The sequence below is a fragment of the Culex pipiens genome, chromosome 1 (assembly GCF_016801865.2).
Source record: "Culex pipiens pallens isolate TS chromosome 1, TS_CPP_V2, whole genome shotgun sequence".
Classification (NCBI taxonomy): Eukaryota; Metazoa; Arthropoda; class Insecta; order Diptera; family Culicidae; genus Culex; species Culex pipiens.
The window spans coordinates 82,531,711-82,552,858 of record NC_068937.1 but is presented as its reverse complement, the minus strand read 5'-3'; the positions used below and the strand labels follow the sequence as shown (position 1 = coordinate 82,552,858).

At 39.3% G+C, this 21,148-nt stretch overlaps 2 protein-coding genes and 1 pseudogene across 5 annotated transcripts; all 3 read left to right on the top strand.

Annotated features, from left to right (window-relative positions):
• The first annotated feature begins 1,102 nt into the window (after window positions 1-1,102).
• LOC128092349 (uncharacterized) lies at window positions 1,103-2,542 on the top strand. Its single transcript, XM_052705994.1, has one exon. The coding sequence runs from the start codon at window positions 1,103-1,105 to the stop codon at window positions 2,540-2,542; it is 1,440 nt and encodes a 479-aa protein (XP_052561954.1).
• A 10,989-nt stretch (window positions 2,543-13,531) lies between these two features.
• Window positions 13,532-16,220, top strand: LOC120430058 (elongation factor 1-alpha 2-like; annotated as a pseudogene).
• Window positions 16,221-17,636: 1,416 nt separating this feature from the next.
• Window positions 17,637-20,609, top strand: LOC120430062 (beta-1,3-galactosyltransferase 5-like). 4 transcript variants are annotated; one of them, XM_039595153.2, is made up of 6 exons: window positions 17,637-17,785; window positions 17,929-18,047; window positions 18,465-18,640; window positions 19,023-19,824; window positions 19,888-20,183; window positions 20,293-20,609. In XM_039595153.2, exons 4-6 carry the CDS (start codon window positions 19,046-19,048, stop codon window positions 20,562-20,564), a joined length of 1,347 nt encoding a protein of 448 aa, XP_039451087.1. In that variant the 5' UTR covers window positions 17,637-17,785; window positions 17,929-18,047; window positions 18,465-18,640; window positions 19,023-19,045; the 3' UTR covers window positions 20,565-20,609. The 4 variants fall into 4 exon arrangements, with proteins under 4 accessions (XP_039451087.1, XP_039451088.1, XP_039451086.1 ...); XM_039595154.2 differs by having other exon boundaries at window positions 18,450-18,640; XM_039595152.2 differs by lacking the exon at window positions 18,465-18,640.
• The last annotated feature ends 539 nt before the right edge of the window (window positions 20,610-21,148 follow it).

Genomic DNA, 21,148 nt, shown 5'->3' with positions numbered 1-21,148 from the left:
TCACTTCATCCATCAATAAACTGCAAGACAATGAAATTGAAGTCCGGCAAAAATCACTGGCAGAAGAATTAAACGAACAAACCGTACTGGAAATCGAATCTGGCTGGCGACTTATCGGCAGCAAAAAAATTTGGAAGCCAGACTGGACCGACTTCGACGCCAGGCAGCGGACTCGCCGTCTTCAGGAAAAGGAAGCCGAAAAAGCACGTCGCCGCAACCGAAAACATCGTCAACAAATTCAGCACCAGCAACAACAACAATCACAACAACATCATCAGCAACGCCGGCAACAGCAACAACAATCACATCAACATCTTCGTCGGCAACAGCACCAGACCAACTGCAACTCTGACGCAGGCCGAAACCCAAGTACGCCACATTTTAACTTAAAGGACAATCAATTCGACCAGGACAACGCAAGTAGCAGCAACTTTTTCACTCATTCGTCAACCAAATTGTCCGACAAGGAACTTCTAGACCAGGCAAGGGTCGAATTTTCTGGCCAACCTCCAACTACATCGAATTCAAACTTCATCAACTTCCGAAAAGGGGAAACCATCAACCCCTACCGGAAGGAAAAAACGCCAATCGTCCCACCTCTAAACGCCACCACGCCGCAGCCAGCAAAAACGTCATCACAAACTCCTGAAGTAACAGACAGTATGTTCTGTCTGGACCCAATGAAGCCGCCCATAGTACGCCTAACTGAACAGTCTGCAGTCGGCGATGGCCGTTTCCTGCTGGCCAGACTCCGCGAAATTAAAGTCTATGACAATCTCAGACTATACTTGGCGTATCTGAAGGACCAAAAACCGGACGTCTGCATAGACGGACTAACACTAACCAGCATGCATGTCTTTTTTGCATCCAATGGCCTGCCTACTGAACCTGAACATCTTATGAACATCTTCATGGAATACAATTCAACAATTGGAATTTCACCTAAGCAAACCCTCACCGACCTGGAAACCTACAGGAAATATGTAACAACTAGAAGACTTCAATACCTGCAGCATTCGCGCGAAGCCGCCAACAAATTTTACCTGCCGACTACATCGTCGAATTTTTACAAGCATTGACGCCTTCTAACACGGAAGAAGAAATGACACCCTCGCAAGAGGCAGTAAGTACTATTAATAATTTAAGTATGTCTCCAAAAATTTCTTCAACGGAACAACAGAATGCGAATGAAATTCTAATTTATTGTCAGAATTTCAATCGCATGAAAAGCCCAGGCAAAATGAAGGAAATTTCTTTAAACATTCTCTCACATTCTTTCGACATTATTCTTGGAACTGAAACTAACTGGGACGAAAGCGTCCACCCTGAAGAAATTTTTGGAAACAATTATTTTGTATTCCTAGGCAATAGAAATTTAAATCTCAGTCAGAAAAAGTCAGGAGGCGGCGTCCTCTTAGCCATAAATGCCAGACTTAATCCAAAAGAAATTGTAACTGAAAAACATTTTCAATTTGAACAAGTCTGGGCCAAAGCCACTATTGCAGGCCAAGTACACATTTTTGCATCAGTATACTTTCCGCCGGACCATGCAAATAAACAGTCGTATGAACTATTCTTTAAAACAGTAGAAATCATAACATCAAAAATGGAACCGGAAGTAAAACTTCACATTTATGGCGACTTTAATCAAAGCAAAGTCGAATTTATATCTGACCAAGAAAATGAAGCAATTCTTCTCCCAGTCATTGGGGAAAATGAAACTTTGCATTTTCTCTTTGACAATATTGCAAATTATGGACTTTTCCAAATCAATCATGTAAAAAACCAAAGAAATTCATTTTTAGACCTTTTATTCACTAACTGTATTGAAGACTTTCATGTACAAGAATCTGTAACCCCCCTTTGGAAGAATGAAGTCTTCCATACAGCAATTGAATATTCTATTTATGTCCATAAAAACACTTTGCCCATTGACTGGGAATATGAAGAAGTCCTGGAATACAATAAAACAAACTTTGTAGAAGCCAAACGTAAACTACTTGCAATTGACTGGCAAAATTTATTTAATAATGAAGGAAATGTCGACGAATTAGTAGGAAAATTCTATACGGAAATTAACACTATAACATCTGAAACCGTACCTACTAAAAGAAGACGACGTAATAACACAGGCAATAAATACCCAGTGTGGTTCACTCCACAACTAAGAAATTTAAAAAACAGAAAACAAAAAGCCTACAAACTATACAGAAACAATACAAATGACACAAATCTTCTGAATTATCTAAATATTTCCGACCATTTTTTTTCAGCACTCAATTCTGCCAACGAAGAATATAATAGTAAAGTCGAATCTGAAGTCAAATCATGCCCGAAAAATTTCTTTAATTACGTAAAATCCAAATCCAAAAGTAGTAACTTCCCATCGCAAATGCAACTGGACGAAAATGTAGGCAGTAACTCAAAAGAAATTTGCAATCTTTTTTCAAAATTTTTCAAAGAAGTATACACCTCATTTTCCGAAGAAGACCGCGACCGCGACTACTTTTCATATATACCGGAATTTCCAAATGACGGATAAAGAAATTTGTAAATGAAAGTGCTTCTCCCACTGAAGCCATCCAGAAAAATCGTGTTGTGCTCCATTGCTATATGCGTGAGTGTGCATTAAAAGGAAAAGTGGAGTCAATCTGGAGATAAGGAGGAAGCGGCTAAATATTCGGCTGAAAACAGTGCTTGTTTTTGGGAGTTCACATTTCTTCTGGATGCGTATTATTGAAAACTCCAGGTTTTGGTAAACGAAACACAGCTGTGTTTCAGAGGGAGAGGTAGGACGAAGAATTGAAAAGCTGATGTTCAGGTGAGAGGTTCCATGCAGCAGACAAACATTCGAAAGGGCCTGATTGTTTCTTTATAGTTGTAATTTTTCTTAAAATCCAGGCGTCTTTTGGCCTTTTTCGAATGTTTGTCTTTCTGTAAAACGAGGAATAAAGCAGATCAATGTGTCACGCAATCGTAGCAGCATAGGCTTGTGAGTGTTGGTGCGCCTGGAGCTGACTGTTGTAGGGTTCTAATCTGTTTTAACGTTCAAATTCTGCAGTTGTTTTGCAATGGCAGTGCAGTCAGTTTGCTTTTTTTTTAAGAGTGTAGTGATGTGTTGCTCCCGTCGGTTTAAAATTTTCACTAGTTCGTTTGCGTGCAATTCTTGTCGGTTGATTTTAAAGAATAGCATGATTAGGAAGCAGGTTTGGCAGCTGACTCCAGGTGTTGGTATTCGGGTGTCGCCGATCTTCGGAGATGAATCATCATCAAATGCATAAATCCGGTGAGAAAATTCCAATAGAGTTATCTACGTGCGTGTGTATTGCGTGTACGTACACGAAAAAGATTGAGGTTAAATTTTGTACCGTCCAGCAAAACAAATGGCGTGCTAGTGTGCGTGAGAGCGGACTTAGATAACTCTATAGGAATATTTTATGTGTGAGTGTGAGTGAGTGTCCAAAAGTTGAGCCGGATCAACTGAACAGTGATGCCAAACATTAAAAAAAATTCAAAATTTATCGATAATTCATAATTTATCAACAATTCTTGACGTAAAGTTTGATGTTTTGAACAAAAACAATTTATTTAATTTTTATTAATTGTGAACAACAATTGCACATCCTCAACATTTCATTTCCATGAATGTTCTATGATATGAATATATTTATTGATCCGGCTCATCAAATGACATGTGCGTGAGAAAAAAAAATGTTGTTAAAGTATGGATATGATAAAACATTTTTTTTTTTTTTTGCAGCATTTTTTTTTAAGGAATCGCACGAAAAATCACGGTACGGAATACCCCCACGAAAAGTCGCGTTTTATCGTATATTCGAATGATTTTCACCGCGAAGCGCGATATCTCTCGGGGACGTAAGACTTTTGCATTACCGTCGGATAATTTAGCTCTTTCTAACATATTACATAGTTTTTCGGCTTGATGTTTATACTAATATATTTTTCCTCTTTAAAACTATTTGAAGAAATTTGCACATTTAACTTCTTAAGGGTGATCAAACTTGTCGTGTAGAATCGGATAATATCTCGGAATATTCGAATCGCTAAGCTGAAATCAATCTGATATAATATAATTTTGTTCGATCTTTCCGCAGCCGGCTGCCTAAGAAAGAACACTTAAGTAAATAAAAACTCCATCAGCTAAACCTAAAATTTTCTCAACAGCAGCATCCGATTGCTTGCCTTGAGAGTAAATTTTCAATCTTATAAAAGACTTAATTTATCAGATGTAAACGGGAACAGTCTCAACAGCAGCTTCCGATAGTCTGCCTTGAGAATAACAACTTACCCTTTAACCTCACTTATGCCAATGGTCGTATCGCTTGCTTAGGGCGAATCCCAGACCTTTACCTTTCACAACTACCAACTCCACGCGATGCTTACGCAGCTCTGTTGTTTAAATTCAATCAAATTTGATCAAACGGTCAGTTTGATCGAGTTCCACAATAGGGCTGGGAAAAAGAGCCTGCGGTTTCGCTACCTTTTTCTAAGTAAGTTCAGCATCAACACTTCCCGTGCTCCTAATCCTTATTCCTGCCCCGGTGAATGGTGGAGATGGGAGCGGCCGGCAATGGATGGCTTTCATGGTGCTGGCTGTCCTGTCCTGGTAGAATTGGTTTTAATTCCTTTTAATCAATTTCTAAGCAACCTGGGCTGGATAATCATCACACAAACATGACGAAATCCAGTCTGCAACCCGCTAAGATCACCATCTCCATGCGAATGCGAATGCGAATGCGAATGCGAATGCGAATACCGGAATTTCCAAATGACGTCTCAGTCAATTCTTTGTCAGAAACGGAAGTACGCCAGGCATTGAAGGACTTAGACTCATCAAAAGGACCAGGACCCGACGGAATAGCACCTGCATTCCTAAAGAACCTTGCAGAAGAATTGACATTTCCACTGCATCATCTTTTCAACATGTCAATAAATACTGGAAAATTCCCACAAACATGGAAAAAGTCTTTTTTGGTGCCTATTTTCAAGTCAGGCCCAAAATCAGACATACGTAATTATCGCGGAATTGCCCTTTTGTCTTGCATTCCAAAACTTTTCGAATCTATTATAAATGAAAAAATCTTTCAGCAAGTAAAAAACCGCATCACATGTAAACAGAACGGCTTTTTTAAAGGCCGCTCTACTAGCACCAACCTTTTAGAATTTGTAAATTTTACACTGAATGCAATGCATAATCGCAATTTCGTAGAAGCAATTTACACAGACTTTAGTAAGGCATTTGACAGAATCGACATACCATTATTAATCTTCAAACTGCAGAAAATTGGAATTCAACCGAATCTTTTGGAATGGCTTAAGTCATATTTGACTAAGCGCGAACAAATTGTTCGCTTCCAAAATGTACTATCGGAATCAATTCACGTCACCTCTGGGGTTCCGCAAGGATCCCATCTAGGACCTCTTCTTTTCATCTTGTATGTAAACGACATTTCCTTCATTCTTAAAAAAATTAACGTACTTGTATATGCAGACGACATGAAATTGTATATGGAAATAGGAAATGCCAATGACAGTCATGTATTCCAAAACGAAATTAATCTTTTCTACACATGGTGTAGTAAAAGCCTACTCCAATTGAATGTAAAGAAATGTAATTCCATTGCCTTCAGCAGAAAACATGAAACACCAAACATAACAGTATTATTAGGAAACCAACCAGTAGAAAAATGCAAAGTAGTACGTGATCTAGGTGTCATCCTAGACTCACAACTAACTTTTGTAGAACACTATAACACAATAATAAACAAGGCAAAAAGTACATTAGGCTTTATAAAGCGCTTTGCATTCAACTTCCAGGACCCGTATACTATTAAATTACTCTATATAACGTATGTCAGGCCACTCTTGGAATACTGTAGTATCGTCTGGAATCCATACTATGCCGTACACCAAGCACGTATTGAATCTGTCCAAAAACAATTCTTACTGTACGCACTACGTAAACTTAACTGGACTGCATTTCCTCTCCCATCGTATGAAGCACGCTGCATGCTCATAAACATACAATCATTACAAGAACGTCGTAAATTTGCCATGCTCTCTTTCATCAACGACATTATTTCTCAACGCATACAGTCAGCAGCATTATTTTCAGTAATACGCAATAGTATTCATGAACCAAGCCGTACTCTTAGACATTCACAACTTTTTAGAATAACTGCATACACGACAAATTATTTAAAAAATTCGCCATTAAATCAAATGATGCGCTTTTATAATGAAAATTCACAGTACATACATTTCGACATGTCTAAACCGGAACTACGAAAAAATCTGTACAATAGAAATAATATCTAGTATGTAAGAAAATTGTAAGTAGTCTACATAAGCTTGACGAATAAACAATAAAAAAAAAATTCTTCGTTCTTTCGAACGCGTTTTGTTCTTCTCCTTTGCGCTGGACTCAGGAGTGTTGCTGTTGTCGTCGTCGTCGTCACTGCTGGTTTCGACGTCTTCTTCCTCTTCCCCGCTGAGGGGCTCGTACGGGTTGCTGGTTGATTATTCCACCCGTTGATTTACTGCCGCCGGGTTTCGGCGCCTTCACCTGGCTCGAGCCTGCTGCTGCCGCGGTCTTCCCACGTGTCAACACGGGACTTCTCGGGGCCACGATGCCACGTGGTCGATATTCGGGATGCAAAAGACTCTTGTCGATGACACTTTCGCTCGTTTTAGCGATGGCGACGGTTTTGGCGACGGTTTGTTTACCACCTTTTTGCAATCGGCTGGTGGAGGAACTTCGCGAATGTTTCGAGGCCGCACTCGAGCTGCCACGACCCCGGCCGGACTTCGGCATCTCGGGGAGGCAGTTTCGCGGATAAACTCGTAACTCGCGACGTTAAAATCGAAAAAAACTTGGAGAGCGTCGAACACCGTGTTGTTGCTGGCTCTAGCGTTGCCAGGGTTGTGGGAAGTAAAATTTTAAACATTGAAATTTGCTCGAAGAAAATCGCTCTAAAAATAATCAATAATACAAAAACATGTAGTTTTAGTGAGATATTTTCATAAATCTGTTTGACTAGCTGTTGAAAAATGCTTGAATTGAAGTGGCAGAAGTTTCATCTGTAAAGTTGCAGTGGGTGCTTTGGTGTTTTGCTTTGTTTGCGTGGGTGTGTTGGGTGGGAGATGGGGGGATTTGTGTGTGTGTGTGTGTGTTTTTTTTTCTGCCAAGCGCTTGCTTGAGGAGCCTGACGTTTGGGCTCTCCGTGTAATATCGCCGACTGCCAACTGAAAAGGTGATTGTTGTAGTGCTGGAGATTGTTTTGATTTGATGAATCGATTGATTATCAAAACACAAAAGTGTAGGTGTAAAATCGAAAGTGCAAGAGTTTACAAAGAAAATTAGCAAAAGCTTGGAATAGCTTATTCAAAAGTCTGGTAAAAGTGTTTACGGTGATATAAATGTGAACGCGTTGAGCAGTACAGATTGTGTGAAAACATGTGTTGTGGTAAACAGTTTGAATCGATAAAAGTGTTGTTATTTTGTTTTCTTGGGGGTGGTATAAGGTTTGATCGGGTTGTGAATTATTAAAAACTTGAATGAATAGTGTTAATCGGGAAATTGTTGCTGTAGCTGTAGATTTAAGAGATGCTTGTTGAAACACAAGTGTCTATCCCTCTTAGTTTTAAATCTTAGTCAATGCTTTTGTAATTTTTAAGTACGATTTATTGGTAAAGTAACAAAATAGGGGGAATTGGAAATAGTTATATTGCTTGATAAAGTTAGAACAAATTTTACCTCGTGAACTTTTGAAGCCAACGGCACGATTCTTAAGTGTGAACAAGCGTATAATTGCTACATGTTTTTAGTTGTATGAGTTTAAGAGCTAACCGACACGAATAATACTTTACATATGTGGGTGGAAGCTTTGAATCGTAACAATGAATGTCAATCTTAAAGCATTCGGGAGCTTTGGTGTGGTGTTATTAACGGGCGATAACGCAAAGCTCATGCAAACGTTGATGTTTTAGACGGAAAAGCATACCTTGGTGAGTGTCTTATAACTGGAGAGGTCAGCGTATTTTATGCGACACTGGGAACCCTGGGTGAGTTTGCTTGTGTGCATGTATGCGTGAGTCGAGTGATGTGGGTGCATGAATAGTTTTGTGAAGAGTCATTTGTGAGTTTCCACAATTGGTGAACTCTATCATTTGGCTCATGTATGGATGGAAGCATGAATGGATTTAATTTTATTATTATTTTTTTATTGACCAATTTATTTTAATGTATCAATTTATTTTAACTTATTTATTTCAATCTATCTATTTACTTTAATTTATCCTTGTATGTATCTTATATTTTACATATTTTTCCCCACTTTCCCTCTTCTTTTTCTTCTTGCCTTCTTTCAAGTCGCGTAAAAAATAATATACCGGTCGTTAAACGAGAATGTCTAACTCGAGTTCATGCGTCGTTTTTACGGATTCGTTCTCCTCTTACTCTGATCTTATTTTTCCGATAATTATAAATATAACGTAAAATATATAACTACCTATAACGACTTCGGCTTAAAAATGCACCATTCGTAAAATGTACCATTCGTGATAGTGTCACTTTATTAATAACTGCTCGAAACGAAAACTTTGAGTTACTATTTTTCGCAATTCTGTCGGTCTCGTAGATTACTATTTTCGGATCATTTCGTCTTAAAATCTTGCAACACGATGAAATCATTGCAAACCTCACTATAAAGTTTTGATATAATTCATTTGGAAACCACAGAAAATACAATTTAATATATTGCTTAAATAGTAAAAGGAGGAGCCCTTCTCACAGCGTCGTTGCTCGGAAGGCACGCCGACGGGGGAATGAATGATAATTTGGCGCCGCGTTCGAATTAAAACTATTTCTAAATCAATGATTGTGTATCTTTCCGCAGCCGGCTGCCTAAGATTTTTAAAATTTCAACAGATAAACAAATTGCTTATGGTCGCATCACCTACCACAGTGAATCCTGACCTCATACCCATCTTACTAACCCCTCAAAACTCATGTGATACTTTGTCGGAGACGCAGTCGATTTGGCGGTCCCATCACTCAAGTATCGGACTAACATTCCCATCCACTTCCCCGTGTCTTACCACTGGTCGTGGCCGGCGTCGGTATTGATCAGCATGATAGGGATCTTTGAAAATTGCGAAGGGGTGATGATTGGTTCCTACTTTTCATCTGTGGTCCACGGAGCAATTTTTGGGGGTCCTGGTCAATAACGAAGTAGCAGCTACGGGTAGACACCAATGCTATGCTATGCTATGCTATGATATTTTCATAAATCTGTTTGACTAGCTGTTGAAAAATGCTTGAATTCAGGAGAAACAGTGGAAAATTTCCAAATAAACCGTTTCTTGCAACTCTCGACATTCTTTGCGCTTGTTCCTTACTTCAATCGTCTCCTTTTCACTGTTATTTGTTGCTGTTAAAGTTGCTGCTGTAAATTTCCAAAAGTTATCCAACACAAAGTGGTCGAAGGAAAATCATTTTATTTTTGCAGAGCACTCAATAACTTTGATTTTTACGTAAAAAAAAACTTTCACAAACCCTCGTATCCTCACCACAATCCAGCTCAATCCAAGTGACTAGTTCGTCAAAACTCGGACTAGACGTGATCTTTTTTTCTTGCTCTTGATCATATAAACAAAAGATTCAAAATTTCCCTTTTTGCGTTGTGAATATACTTTCGCAGACCAAATTTTCCCCTTCCTTTCCTCTCCTCTTCCTCATTTGCTTTCACCTGACACTTTTTAATCACTACACAATTCTTTGTATTCTTTTGTAGCTGGCGATTTATTACCTTCTTATTTTGCATAATTATCCAATAAAAGTCATAAAGTTTTGATAACCTGGAAGAATTTTCAAAAAATTCAATTAGATCAAATATCAAAGAGATTAATCACAAACAAATATTATTTACAACCCTTCAATAATCAGCTAGTGTGTTAAAACCACAAACATAAAACATTTAATCGAAAATCCAAAGCAAAATTTTCTATTTTGATCAATGTTACGAATCAAGACCCAATAATCGATTTTCAAGTCAAATTTTATTAAATTCTCCCGCTCTTTGCTGAAACCACATAAAAATGTTCACTTTTGAAAGCGTTCGCGCACTTGCAACCGGTGTTTAAATTATTTTCACCAAGTGAAAAGAAATAAAGCATAGTGCAACCGCTTTGAAAAATCACCCTCTAACCAGAGTCTTTAAAACCAAAAAATCCCTAGCTTCTCACAAACTTATCACAAACAGATCTTGTCACTTTGATTACACATTTACGAAAATTACTTTCAGTTGGGCGCCATTTATTACAAGCTGGGACATCGTACCCTTTTGGACCTGAGGGGCCCTGACAAAGCCCCTGCCGGTTGGTCTTGGAGCCACGGCCGACAGGGGTGGGCACAGGGCCTCTTTTCTCGCGATGGCTAGATCAGCAAACAAGAGCTCGTAGTTCAAGGTCGGCTCGATTTCTCAGTAACCAAAGTAACAAGACACTAGATCACTCTTTAACGGTGCACATCAACCAGAGCTTTTGCACCGAGATTTTTGTTACAGATATTTTAGTATTTTTGAAACTACGGGAACTATCGATATAATTTTATATTCATACCCTAAAGTACTGTCTACTAAGCAATTTACAACAAAATTTGCTTATTTTTATTATCAGGTTGTTGCAGGATTGGGTCCGTAAGTTTGTCAATTTTGGAATAAGAAGACAACAACTTCCTTGGTTGCTGTGCACTACTTTTTATTCACTTACTGTGTGTGTGGGGGGGGGGATCTTGCTGGGCTGGCGTTTACTGTTGATCCTCGTCAGCGTCTCCACCACGTGGACGACGCCAAGACTCGTCCTCCGGATTCAGCGTACTTCCGGGCCTCACGGTCGTCGTTGGCCATCGCGGAAGGGACGCCCGTTGCTCGCGCTGGAAACCTTGGCGATGCGCTCGTGCTCTGGGCCAAGCGTGGCCCCAGGTTCTCGTGCAGTTCATCTTGGTCTTCAAGCTTGAATCGTATAGACAGCGTGGGGGGAGGGGGTGGGGGTCGTCGACGCTCCCGCGGACCACGTGGTACAAATAACCTTCGAGTGCTGGTGTACAGTTCACAGGGCTGGACCGTACAGGTGACTTGATGAGTCGGTGGGCTCCGGGGTCACTGGAGCGGCCACTAGACCAAAGGTTGACCTTTGATGGTGTGGTCTGGTTCTGCGAGGCAGAACCACAAACCGCGTAACTTTTAGTTCACAATTACGGGTCCTGTTGGGATTGCACGTGGGGAGCGGAGGATTAGATATAACTAGCCGTAATCGGGCTACCGATTCCACCATCCCGTAAACGTCCCAAAAGGCTCACTCTCATACCTGATTCGTTGTCGTAACTCAGAAGTGATATATCTTTTCAACCAAACTCTAAAGGGCACAATAGTGCAATATGCACACTTTACAAAAAACGCTTGTTGGTCGACTTTCTGACCTTGTCGATCGCTGGTTGAAGTGGGAGAGAACGCTCAAGATCAAGGGCATCAGAGAAGATCCCTCAGTCTCTCCCAGATAGTCGTTTATTCCCTTTTTCCTCTTGACCAGTGTCCACTCTCTTTCTTCTAACCGTTTTCCCATGCAGCATCTGAGACTTGAGTGTGTTAACAAACGGTTGGCTACGGTTTGCAGATACAGTGTGTGCTTGATTTTACTCCCTGACCTTGCTCTGATTTTAATCTGTTTGTGTTGTATTATTTATTATTTTAATATTCACAATTAACATTAAGAAAAACATGCAAAACACAAACATCCCTACACGACAATTTCCCTACTTTAAAATCATTCCTTTGTGGGCCACCATTCAGTGAGGTACTCCTGGATTTTAGCTCCTGAAAAGTGCTTAAAAAGTGCAAAAATGCCTCACGGCAAGAAAAAGAGGCGGTCCTCTCCAGCAGGATCGGCAGATTTGAAGAAGCTAAAGAATGCCGAAGCGCTACCTGCAAATCCAGGCAGTTTGAGCAAGGACGCTCAAAAATTGTCTGGAAACCAGTTCGCTACCCTCCCTGTGGACGTGAGCGAGAAGGAAGAATTTGAACGACGGGAAAAGTTGCCACCCATTTTTGTGAAAACATCGTCATCGGATTCGGTGCGAAAGTGGCTGACCGGGTTTATCAAATCTGGAGCTTTACGAGCTTGTGTGCTGATTGACTCAAAATTCTGCTACCTACCAGAAAGGATTACAACTACGTTCGGGATTTCCTGAACAACACAAAGATTGAATACTACAGCCATGACGATCCAGGTAAACGCCCCATGAAACAGGTCCTCCGTGGCCTGTACGACATGGATGTGAGTGTGCTGAAAGAAGAGCTCAAAACTCTTAAATTGAACGTGATCGAAGTCTTCAAGATGACGAGACACAACAAGGACATCAAATATCGTGATCAACTGTACCTGGTTCATCTCGAGAAAGGATCGACAACGCCTTCTGAGCTGAAAGCAGTTCGGGCAATTTTCAACATCATCGTGACTTGGGAACGTTATCGTCCAGTGCACCGTGACGTGACACAATGTTTGAACTGCTTGCAGTTTGGACATGGTGGAAGGAACTGTTTCATCAAGAGTCGTTGTGCAACCTGCGGAGGTGAGCACAAAACTCAAGCTTGCGAAACAATCAACGAGAACATCGAAGCGAAATGCTTCAATTGCGGCGGCGACCATTCTACCAAGAATCGAAGCTGCCCAAAACGAGCTGAGTTTGTAAAAATTCGGCAGCAAGCGACGACGAGGCACCAACCAAATCGTCGCAAAACACCACCAGCATACACGGACTTGGATTTTCCTGCTTTGGCGTCACCAGGAGCAGGATCTGTTCGATTGGTTCCAAATCTGCAACCATTGCCGTTGAATCAGCGGCAAAAAGTTGCAGAGCATACAACACCTCCTGGCTTCAGTCAGCAACCGAGGGAAAACCAACCAACATCAACGGGTGAAGGCAGTAGTGACCTGTTTTCACCACAAGAACTTTTGAACATTTTCATCGAGATGACAACAACACTACGTGGTTGTAAAACTCGCCAGGAACAAGTAAGAACTCTTGGAGCATTCATCTTAAAATACAGTTCGTAGTTTACTCGTTCTAATGATTTTGAATATTTCAATGAATTTATTTTTTTAGTTTTAAGTTAGGATTAGTTGTTAAAGTGATTTTTTTCTTTTTTACCCAAATGTATTCGATGCAATGCAATAATGTAAAACAATTTGAAGTAAATAAAATAAATGTGATCAGTTAATAATAAAACGAAAAATACAACAAAGATGAAGAGCATTAGGCCATACCACTTAGTATGTAAAAGAAATGTAATTATTATAAGAATGTTCAATAAAGACATATTTAATTTCAAAAAAAAAAAAATCAAAATTTCCTACTTTAAAATACATTTCCCTACTCCTACCTACCCTACTCAATCGCAACGGTAACAAATTATTTATGAAAATTCAAAACGAAACAGATGTTATAGTAGGGGAGCTGGGGGTAAGACGGCTAGGGGGGGTAAGACGGCCACCCCACTGTTTTAATAAGTATACTAATGAATATTACTAAAATGTTTAGCAATGCTGTTCCTCATGCTAAATAATGCATATGGAGTCACCTTTGCCAGAAATATTGTTTGAAATAGTATAAAAATAGCTCAAAATAAACAGATAATATTTGAACTTGAAACTGGATGAAATTTTCATGAATTACAACTTAGGCATTTTTGTTAAATAACAATATGTTTTTCTGTCTTCAAATATTTTTTCATGTTAAATTGAAGTTTTCCCTAGATTATGTCCCTCGAAAAAGTTCAAAAAATGCGATGAACTGTTTACAATCAAAAATCAAACCATCCACATTAACGACCCCCGGGTCTTTTGTGGTCTCTATTGCAAGTTTCTGCTCGAACCTAGGAGTCCGAAGGCTTGAATGGGGAGAGCACCCAAACCTCTTTCTACTCCAAGGAACCTTCCACCCCAGTGTTTGAACTGACGACCTTCGGATTGCGAGTCCAACCGCCGCCAGCGATTCCACCGGAGTAGGCTTGGTTTGGTGTGTTGTTTGTACTTATGGTATGGAGACGACTCCTACACCTGGAATGACTTAACGGCCTAACAACCAAGACCGGGACCGACATTTTACTTCCTCATCCGATGGAAGGTTGGAGCAGATGGGAATCGAACCCAGAATCATCCGCTTACAAAGCGGACAGCGTAACCATTCGGCCACGCACTGCCACTGTTTACAAAAAATGTTTAAAAAAATAATTTATTTGGGGGCAAGACGGCCACCTCCTCCGGGGGTAAGACGGCCACCCGTAATTTGTAGATTTTATTTGATATAGGTTATATTTTTGACGGTTTTTGACTATTAAGACATATTTGTAGATAAAGGAGAAGCATTTTCAATAAAACTGTCCATTTTTAATCAAAATGCTGTTAACTACCGTTTCGACAACATTCTTTACTGTGATATAGCAAAACTCATTGAATAGTATGAAATCCTATCAAACTTTTCATAAAAATCGCTAATTTAATATTGTTTACATAATTTTGATTTACTTATTCTAATCGAAATACACAAACTAATTTTTTTTTGTATCAAATTGTGTTTGTTTTGTAGTAAAAATTCATAGTTTTTCATAAAATGTGGTCGCAATAATATGAAATTCACAGAGCCAAAATATTAAATTTTTTAAACAGCATTTTTCTTCACATTTGAAACCTGATTTTTTTCAACCAAAATAGTTATGATGTTCAGAGAAGTCTGTTGAACCAACCATGTAGGTGTTTGGGTGGATTTAGCAAAGTTATTAAGTTAATTTATAGCATTGGCCGTCTTACCCCGCGTATTTCATATATATATACGATTTCAATTATTTTTTTAAAATTGCTGAAAAGTATTGAAAATTGGTTTTTAGACCAACTAATTTATGTCATTTCTATAATGGACTAGTAGTAGAACAATACGTACGTAATTTGAGATCAAAATAAGCTGTTGTGTAAATTTTATTAGACTTCTCCCTTAGGGTGGCCGTCTTACCCCCATCTCCCCTATTCCAGAATGAAATTAATATTTTCTATATGAATGGCGCTGTCGTAGTCTTTTACAACTGAATATAAAAAAGAGCACATCAATTTTGTTTTGTAGGAAGATAAACAAGGGGTAGGACACAGAGTAACTGAGTGACTCAATTTTACAAAATTACTCAATGTGGCTCAAAGTTACTCAATCTTCCTCATGATTTTTTTTTCACCGAGTTGCGGAATTTGTGAATAAACGTTGACCACGTTGACAGAAGAGCGTGTTTACAAATACATTAGAAATATTTTCACGCCACGCTGCTGCTAAAGTTCAGTCAGTCAACGAAACCGGGAACAAACTATTCCGCCCGACGACGACGTCGATTCCGCCTGTTACGGATTGTGCCGTGTTGATCGTCGCCGCCGGTACCGGTGAATTCGATACTGGTATTATCTAAATCCGGATGGCACAGAGATAACATGCTGGAACCGTCCACCAAGATGTACTTGTTTCAAGCAGAGGCCATCAAGCGCAAGAGAGCCAGGCTGACGGCAAGTGCCCAACGGACCCCACCGACCCCACCAACAAGCCCCTGCATCTGCCCCCGGCAACGGAAACCGGTGTAAACAAGCCCGGTATCGCCATCGTCTTAGCCCCGGTCAACCTGGCCGCTGAAGTCAAGTCCGTCCGCACAAAGAAGCCCTGCTGGACAACGCCAAAAATGTGTCCGTCAAGGAACTGCGTCGTGGTTACGTCGCCGGTGACTCGAAGAACTCACCGCCCAGGTCATCGTGCTGAACCACCCCGGTCAGATCTCCAACGGATACACCCCAGTGCTGGATTGCCACACCGCTCACATTGCTTGCGAGTTCAGCAAGATCAACTTCGTTTATAACATGGTTTGGTATTGTTGTGCCCTTCCAAATACAAGACTTTGGTATGATTTCATGGTATTTTTCCATCTATTACTGGGCAACCAAGGGCACATTTTTGTCCCTGTTATTTGCCCAAGTAATACCAAAATTTGGTATTCCCGTATTATTTACCCCGGCTCAGGACGGCGGCTAAGTTCCGGCGGACAGCGGCCTCCGCTGGCGAGTCCGGCTGGTCTGGGGCGTCTTCTGGAACTGGAACTGGACTGGAGTTGAACTAACTGGAACTGACTGAAACTGACTGGAACAAGAACTGACCCTCCTCAAGAATTATTTAGGTTTTTATAGTCAGTCCCCGAAAACTCTACTAAATTTTGTTCTGCTAAAAGTGGTCCGTTTCGATAAGAAGCATCGATGAACCTCATGAATTAAATTATGCAGACCTCTGCAATTCTGACTTTCCGTATGGTGTCGTGAGCACACCTCAATATCGGAAGTCATGAGTTCGAATCGTTTTCATGAAACTTTAATTTATGTAATAGCATATCAAAAATATGTTATTCAAACTTCCTCCAAAATTGAGGTTAATAATGAGAATGCCAAATTCTCTATTGAACAAACATGCCAAAACCTTTAATTTCCCTTGTGAAATAACATCGCACATTCATAATTGAAAGCTTAACCAATTTGAACATTATTTAGGCTTGCGTCAGCGCGCATAGTCAGAACTCTGGTGAGGTTCGAAAAATGGACAAATTTAATGATTTAAATTTGAGGTCGCTGCACCGACCTGAAGTTCAAAATGTCAGAAATTCGAATTCAAGTGAATATCACAATAATAATAATAATAAATAATACTTACAGATTTACGTAATTCCAAATCACATTTTGCCATTTGAAGCATCCAAATTCGTCCGATATAGCCCGATAACGATTCCCAAGTCTAAGATTTGTCATTTTAACTTTTCCCAAGCGAAACATTCTCAGGCAATTTTGGAACAGGAATTCACAGCACAAAAGGTGAAAATTACAAATCTCTGATTAGGGACTCGTAATCGGGATCTATAGGACGAATTTGGATGCTTCAAATGGCAAAAGGAGGGGTTTTATGTCCCCCCCCCCGGGGGTCAAACTGGTTCTGGGACAATCCGGATTGTTTCCGTACAGGGGGGTACGGACAAATGTTTGATTCACTGTATTTAAAAAAATATAACAGCTAGAACAAAGTAAAGCTGCAAAGTAAAAATGCAAAGTAATCCACTTTAACGACCCCCGGGTCTTTTGTGGTCTCTGTTGCAAGTTTCTGCTCATTTCTAGGCGTCCGAAGGTTATGTGTGGTGAGTCACTCAAAACCTCTTTTACGCAAATGGACCGACGTTTTACTTCCCCATCCGATAGAAGGCGTGGTCAGGCAAATCTCGTCTCGAAAAATGCCACCGGGTCCGTCTGGGATTGAACCCAGGCCATACTGGGATTCAGAGGCTACCACGCTAACCACTAAACCACCGGACCCGGCTAAAGTAAAGCTGCGTTGCTTACAAAAAAAAAATTTAAAAATGTATAATAAAAAATCACATGGGACAATTGTGTGTAGAACGCCACCATAATTATTAAAAAATATTATTTAGTTATGGCGCAAGCCTAACCTTCAGATCTACTCACACTTGTTTAAACAAAAATGGCGTCTACCTCTGTGTGCATAAAAGTCTTGCTATATGCCATTGAGACAACACATTTCGAAGCACAATTGTATTTTTGAGAGATGTTAAGCAAACATGATGACCATTACACGAAAAGGTTTATTTAAATGTGAAAAAAGCTGCCAAGTCGTCAGTGTTATTCTAACGTAACACGCTAAGGCAAGCGGAGAGGATGTCGAGCCGCTGTCAGTGCGAGCCACCTCCATAAGCTTGCGGTTGTGAGAGCAGAAAGGAGAACTCGAGAGATAGCGTGAAAAATGAGACAGAAGATTCTCTCCGTTCGACCCAGGTAACACGTATACAGTATATTTTATGTATAATGCCATTCTGCAATCAGATTTGTGATTATTTAGCGTGAGCTAGAAATAAACACAGAACCATCTTGCGTCGTGAAATATATGTCACCACGTAAGTAACACCTCAGCAATTCTGAACTATGTACCACATAAGAGATGATGCCCACTGGGAATTTTGGCTCGAGCCTCGAGTCGATCTGGCTCGAGATCGAGCCTGAACCGAGTCGAAGCTCGAGCCAAAATTTTCAGTGGGTGTCTTCAGTCTTAAGGGCTTTTTTGCAAAACAGGACTATTGGGTACATGACGATGACGAAACATTTGTTGTGCCTTGATGGCACTTACAAAACGTCAAAAGTAAACTAACAGGAACTTATTTCAAAAATGAATTACATGCATAAATGTGTCAACAATGTATATGATAGCGTTTCATTGAAGTTTAAGCCATAATTAAAAGTGTTCCAATGGGAAATTTAAGGAATTAATTGTAAGAAATTGAGTAGTTTCCATATTTTAGTGACGTTTTTTCCAGGTAAATCAAAGATAGAAATAATAACAATTGAAAACGGTATCCATAATCGTGTCGTTAAGCAGTAAACAAATTGACACGTTTTTGGACTTCTTAGAAATTGAGAGACAAATACTGGATGCTGTATCAGTCATGTATACCAAATTTCTTGGATGAAAATTTAGCAAAATCAATTAGATGTAAGTGTTCTTTTGCATGAAATAGTAAACTTTAGTAAATTGGGCAGCATTTGAATGCAAGACATATTGTGTGTTCATAATTCGATGCCGCTGTGTTCTTTTATGCTAACTAGATAGGAAAACTAGCAAGCTTAGTACAAGAGATTACAGAGGCATCGAATTATTAGTGAAACAATGTTGCCTTCTGAAATGATTTTTGATGATTTCTCAAGATCTGTTTGAACAGCGTACTTGTTGAATGTTTTACGTTTGTTATTAGGAATTAGAAGAAAGTATGGTTTCAGTGATCTTTGAAGCATCAGCTAGACTAGATATAATTTGCTTTGATTGCTCTGAACAAAATCTATTTTTCTGGCTGTAATTATTTTTCTGTTTGTTTCAGGACAAATCTCGAATGCATAGAAAATGATTGGTACTTTTCTGAAAAGAAAAATGTGGATTTCAAATTTTCGCATAACCCATTTAATATTCGGCATTATAGTACTGGCAACCATAATATTTTATTCAACGCTGAATGGAAGGCAGTATAATTTGGTCATAAAAAGATATCCAGATCTACGTCTCAATGGCACAGAAAATCATTTCATGCCATTGCCTCTATCAAACACATCTTTGATGGATATCCAAACAAAATTAAATAAGAGGAAAAACTGTGGATTTTTCACATTTTTAGCCAACGGCTGTGGATCGACTAGTAACATAACTAGCGTACTGAAGAAACTTGGTGAGAATAATTTGATTGCAAACGATTCGTCGCTCAAATCTGAAGCCAACAGTGATAATATTCAAAGGATAGAAAAGTTACCCTTGTCTGAAATTCAAGAAGTTGGTGTTAAATTGGAAAAGCTTCCTCCGAACAACCATTCCCTTTCTAACAAAACCATTGTAGCCAACAACAATGTCGACAGTTCTACAGAGCGTGTGATAAAGACTAAGGATATTTACGAAAATGGACACATGAATGACCAAACTAGCATAAACAACATTTGCCCGCAAAAAGGCGCCGACGTGAATCTACTGATATTGATTACATCAGCACCCACTCATCGAGAACAAAGGTTATCTATCCGGCAATCATGGGGACATTATGGAATTCGGCGAGATATCTCTATTGGATTCATGCTTGGTCGGACCCAAGACCAACGCATAGAAGATCAGCTGTCTGCCGAAAACTACATGTATAGGTAATATTTTATTTAAGGAGGTGTATTTGATTAATAACTTTTGATTTTTTTCTAAACTGGCAGCGATCTGATCAGAGGAAACTTTATCGACAGCTACAAAAATCTCACCCTAAAAACGATCTCGTTGCTCGAATGGACAACTACAAATTGTCCCAATGCCACATATTTACTCAAAACAGACGATGACATGTTTATTAACGTACCCAAACTGTTGCAATTTATCGAAACGCACTTGAGCTACAAACGGTCAATTTTCGGGCGGCTCGCGAAAAAATGGAAACCGATTCGGAACAAAAAATCCAAGTATTATGTCAGCCCAGAACAGTACTTTCCACCAGTATTTCCACCTTTTACTACCGGTAAGTTAATAAGAAAACTTGGTTGAAATGATGAAAATATGTTTTTATTACGTAGTCTTTGCTCATGGTTGAAATATTTTAATAAATGCTCTATTTCAACTTATTTTAGGCCCGGCGTATCTGATGACATCAGACATCATTCTAGATTTGTACAACAAGTCGTTATCCCAAACTTACCTCAAACTGGAAGATGTCTACACTACCGGAATAGTAGCACAGCTACTGAACATTCATAGAGTAAACATTAAAGAATTTCTTAACCGACGAATAGCTTTTAATCAATGTAATATAAAAAAGTCTATAAGTATACACATGGTGAAAACAAACGAACAATATGATTTATGGAAAAAGATATCAGACAACAGCGTACAATGTAAATAGTCATGTAATTATTATATACAATAAATAAGTTTTATACAAAATAGATGTGTTATAGCAGTTTATTGTTTGGAGAAGAGTCGTTTGTTCATCGAATAGCAATTTATAATATGAGCAATTCTCGCTGAAACCGTCCCACTAGATGCACATGTTCTCAAATCGTTACGGCAATGTTCTCATTCGATTCAGCGCACCAAAAAACCATATAAACAACCTTCGAACCAATGAAAATGTCAGCCGTTAGCCACCTGTAAATAAAAACTTGTTTTGAACAATGGATTTTTTCGAAAAAATGCCCTAATTTGAAGAAATGATATCTTCCAAAATACATTACCAAACATCAAAAACTTATATATCATTAGAAAGGTAATCGCGAGGGCTTTCTATCGCACTTTGATAAACATTTAAAAAAATATTTTTTCAAGTGTAATTTTAAGGATTTTCGGGAAACTTACTCTTAATTTTGAATTTTGACCGTGTTCGCAACCACTTATCGTTACGAAACCATTTTCATTCGAAAGATTGGACGATTTTGCAGAAAATTGACTTGAGAAAAGTAGTGTAATGAAATAGTTTTTATTTATTTG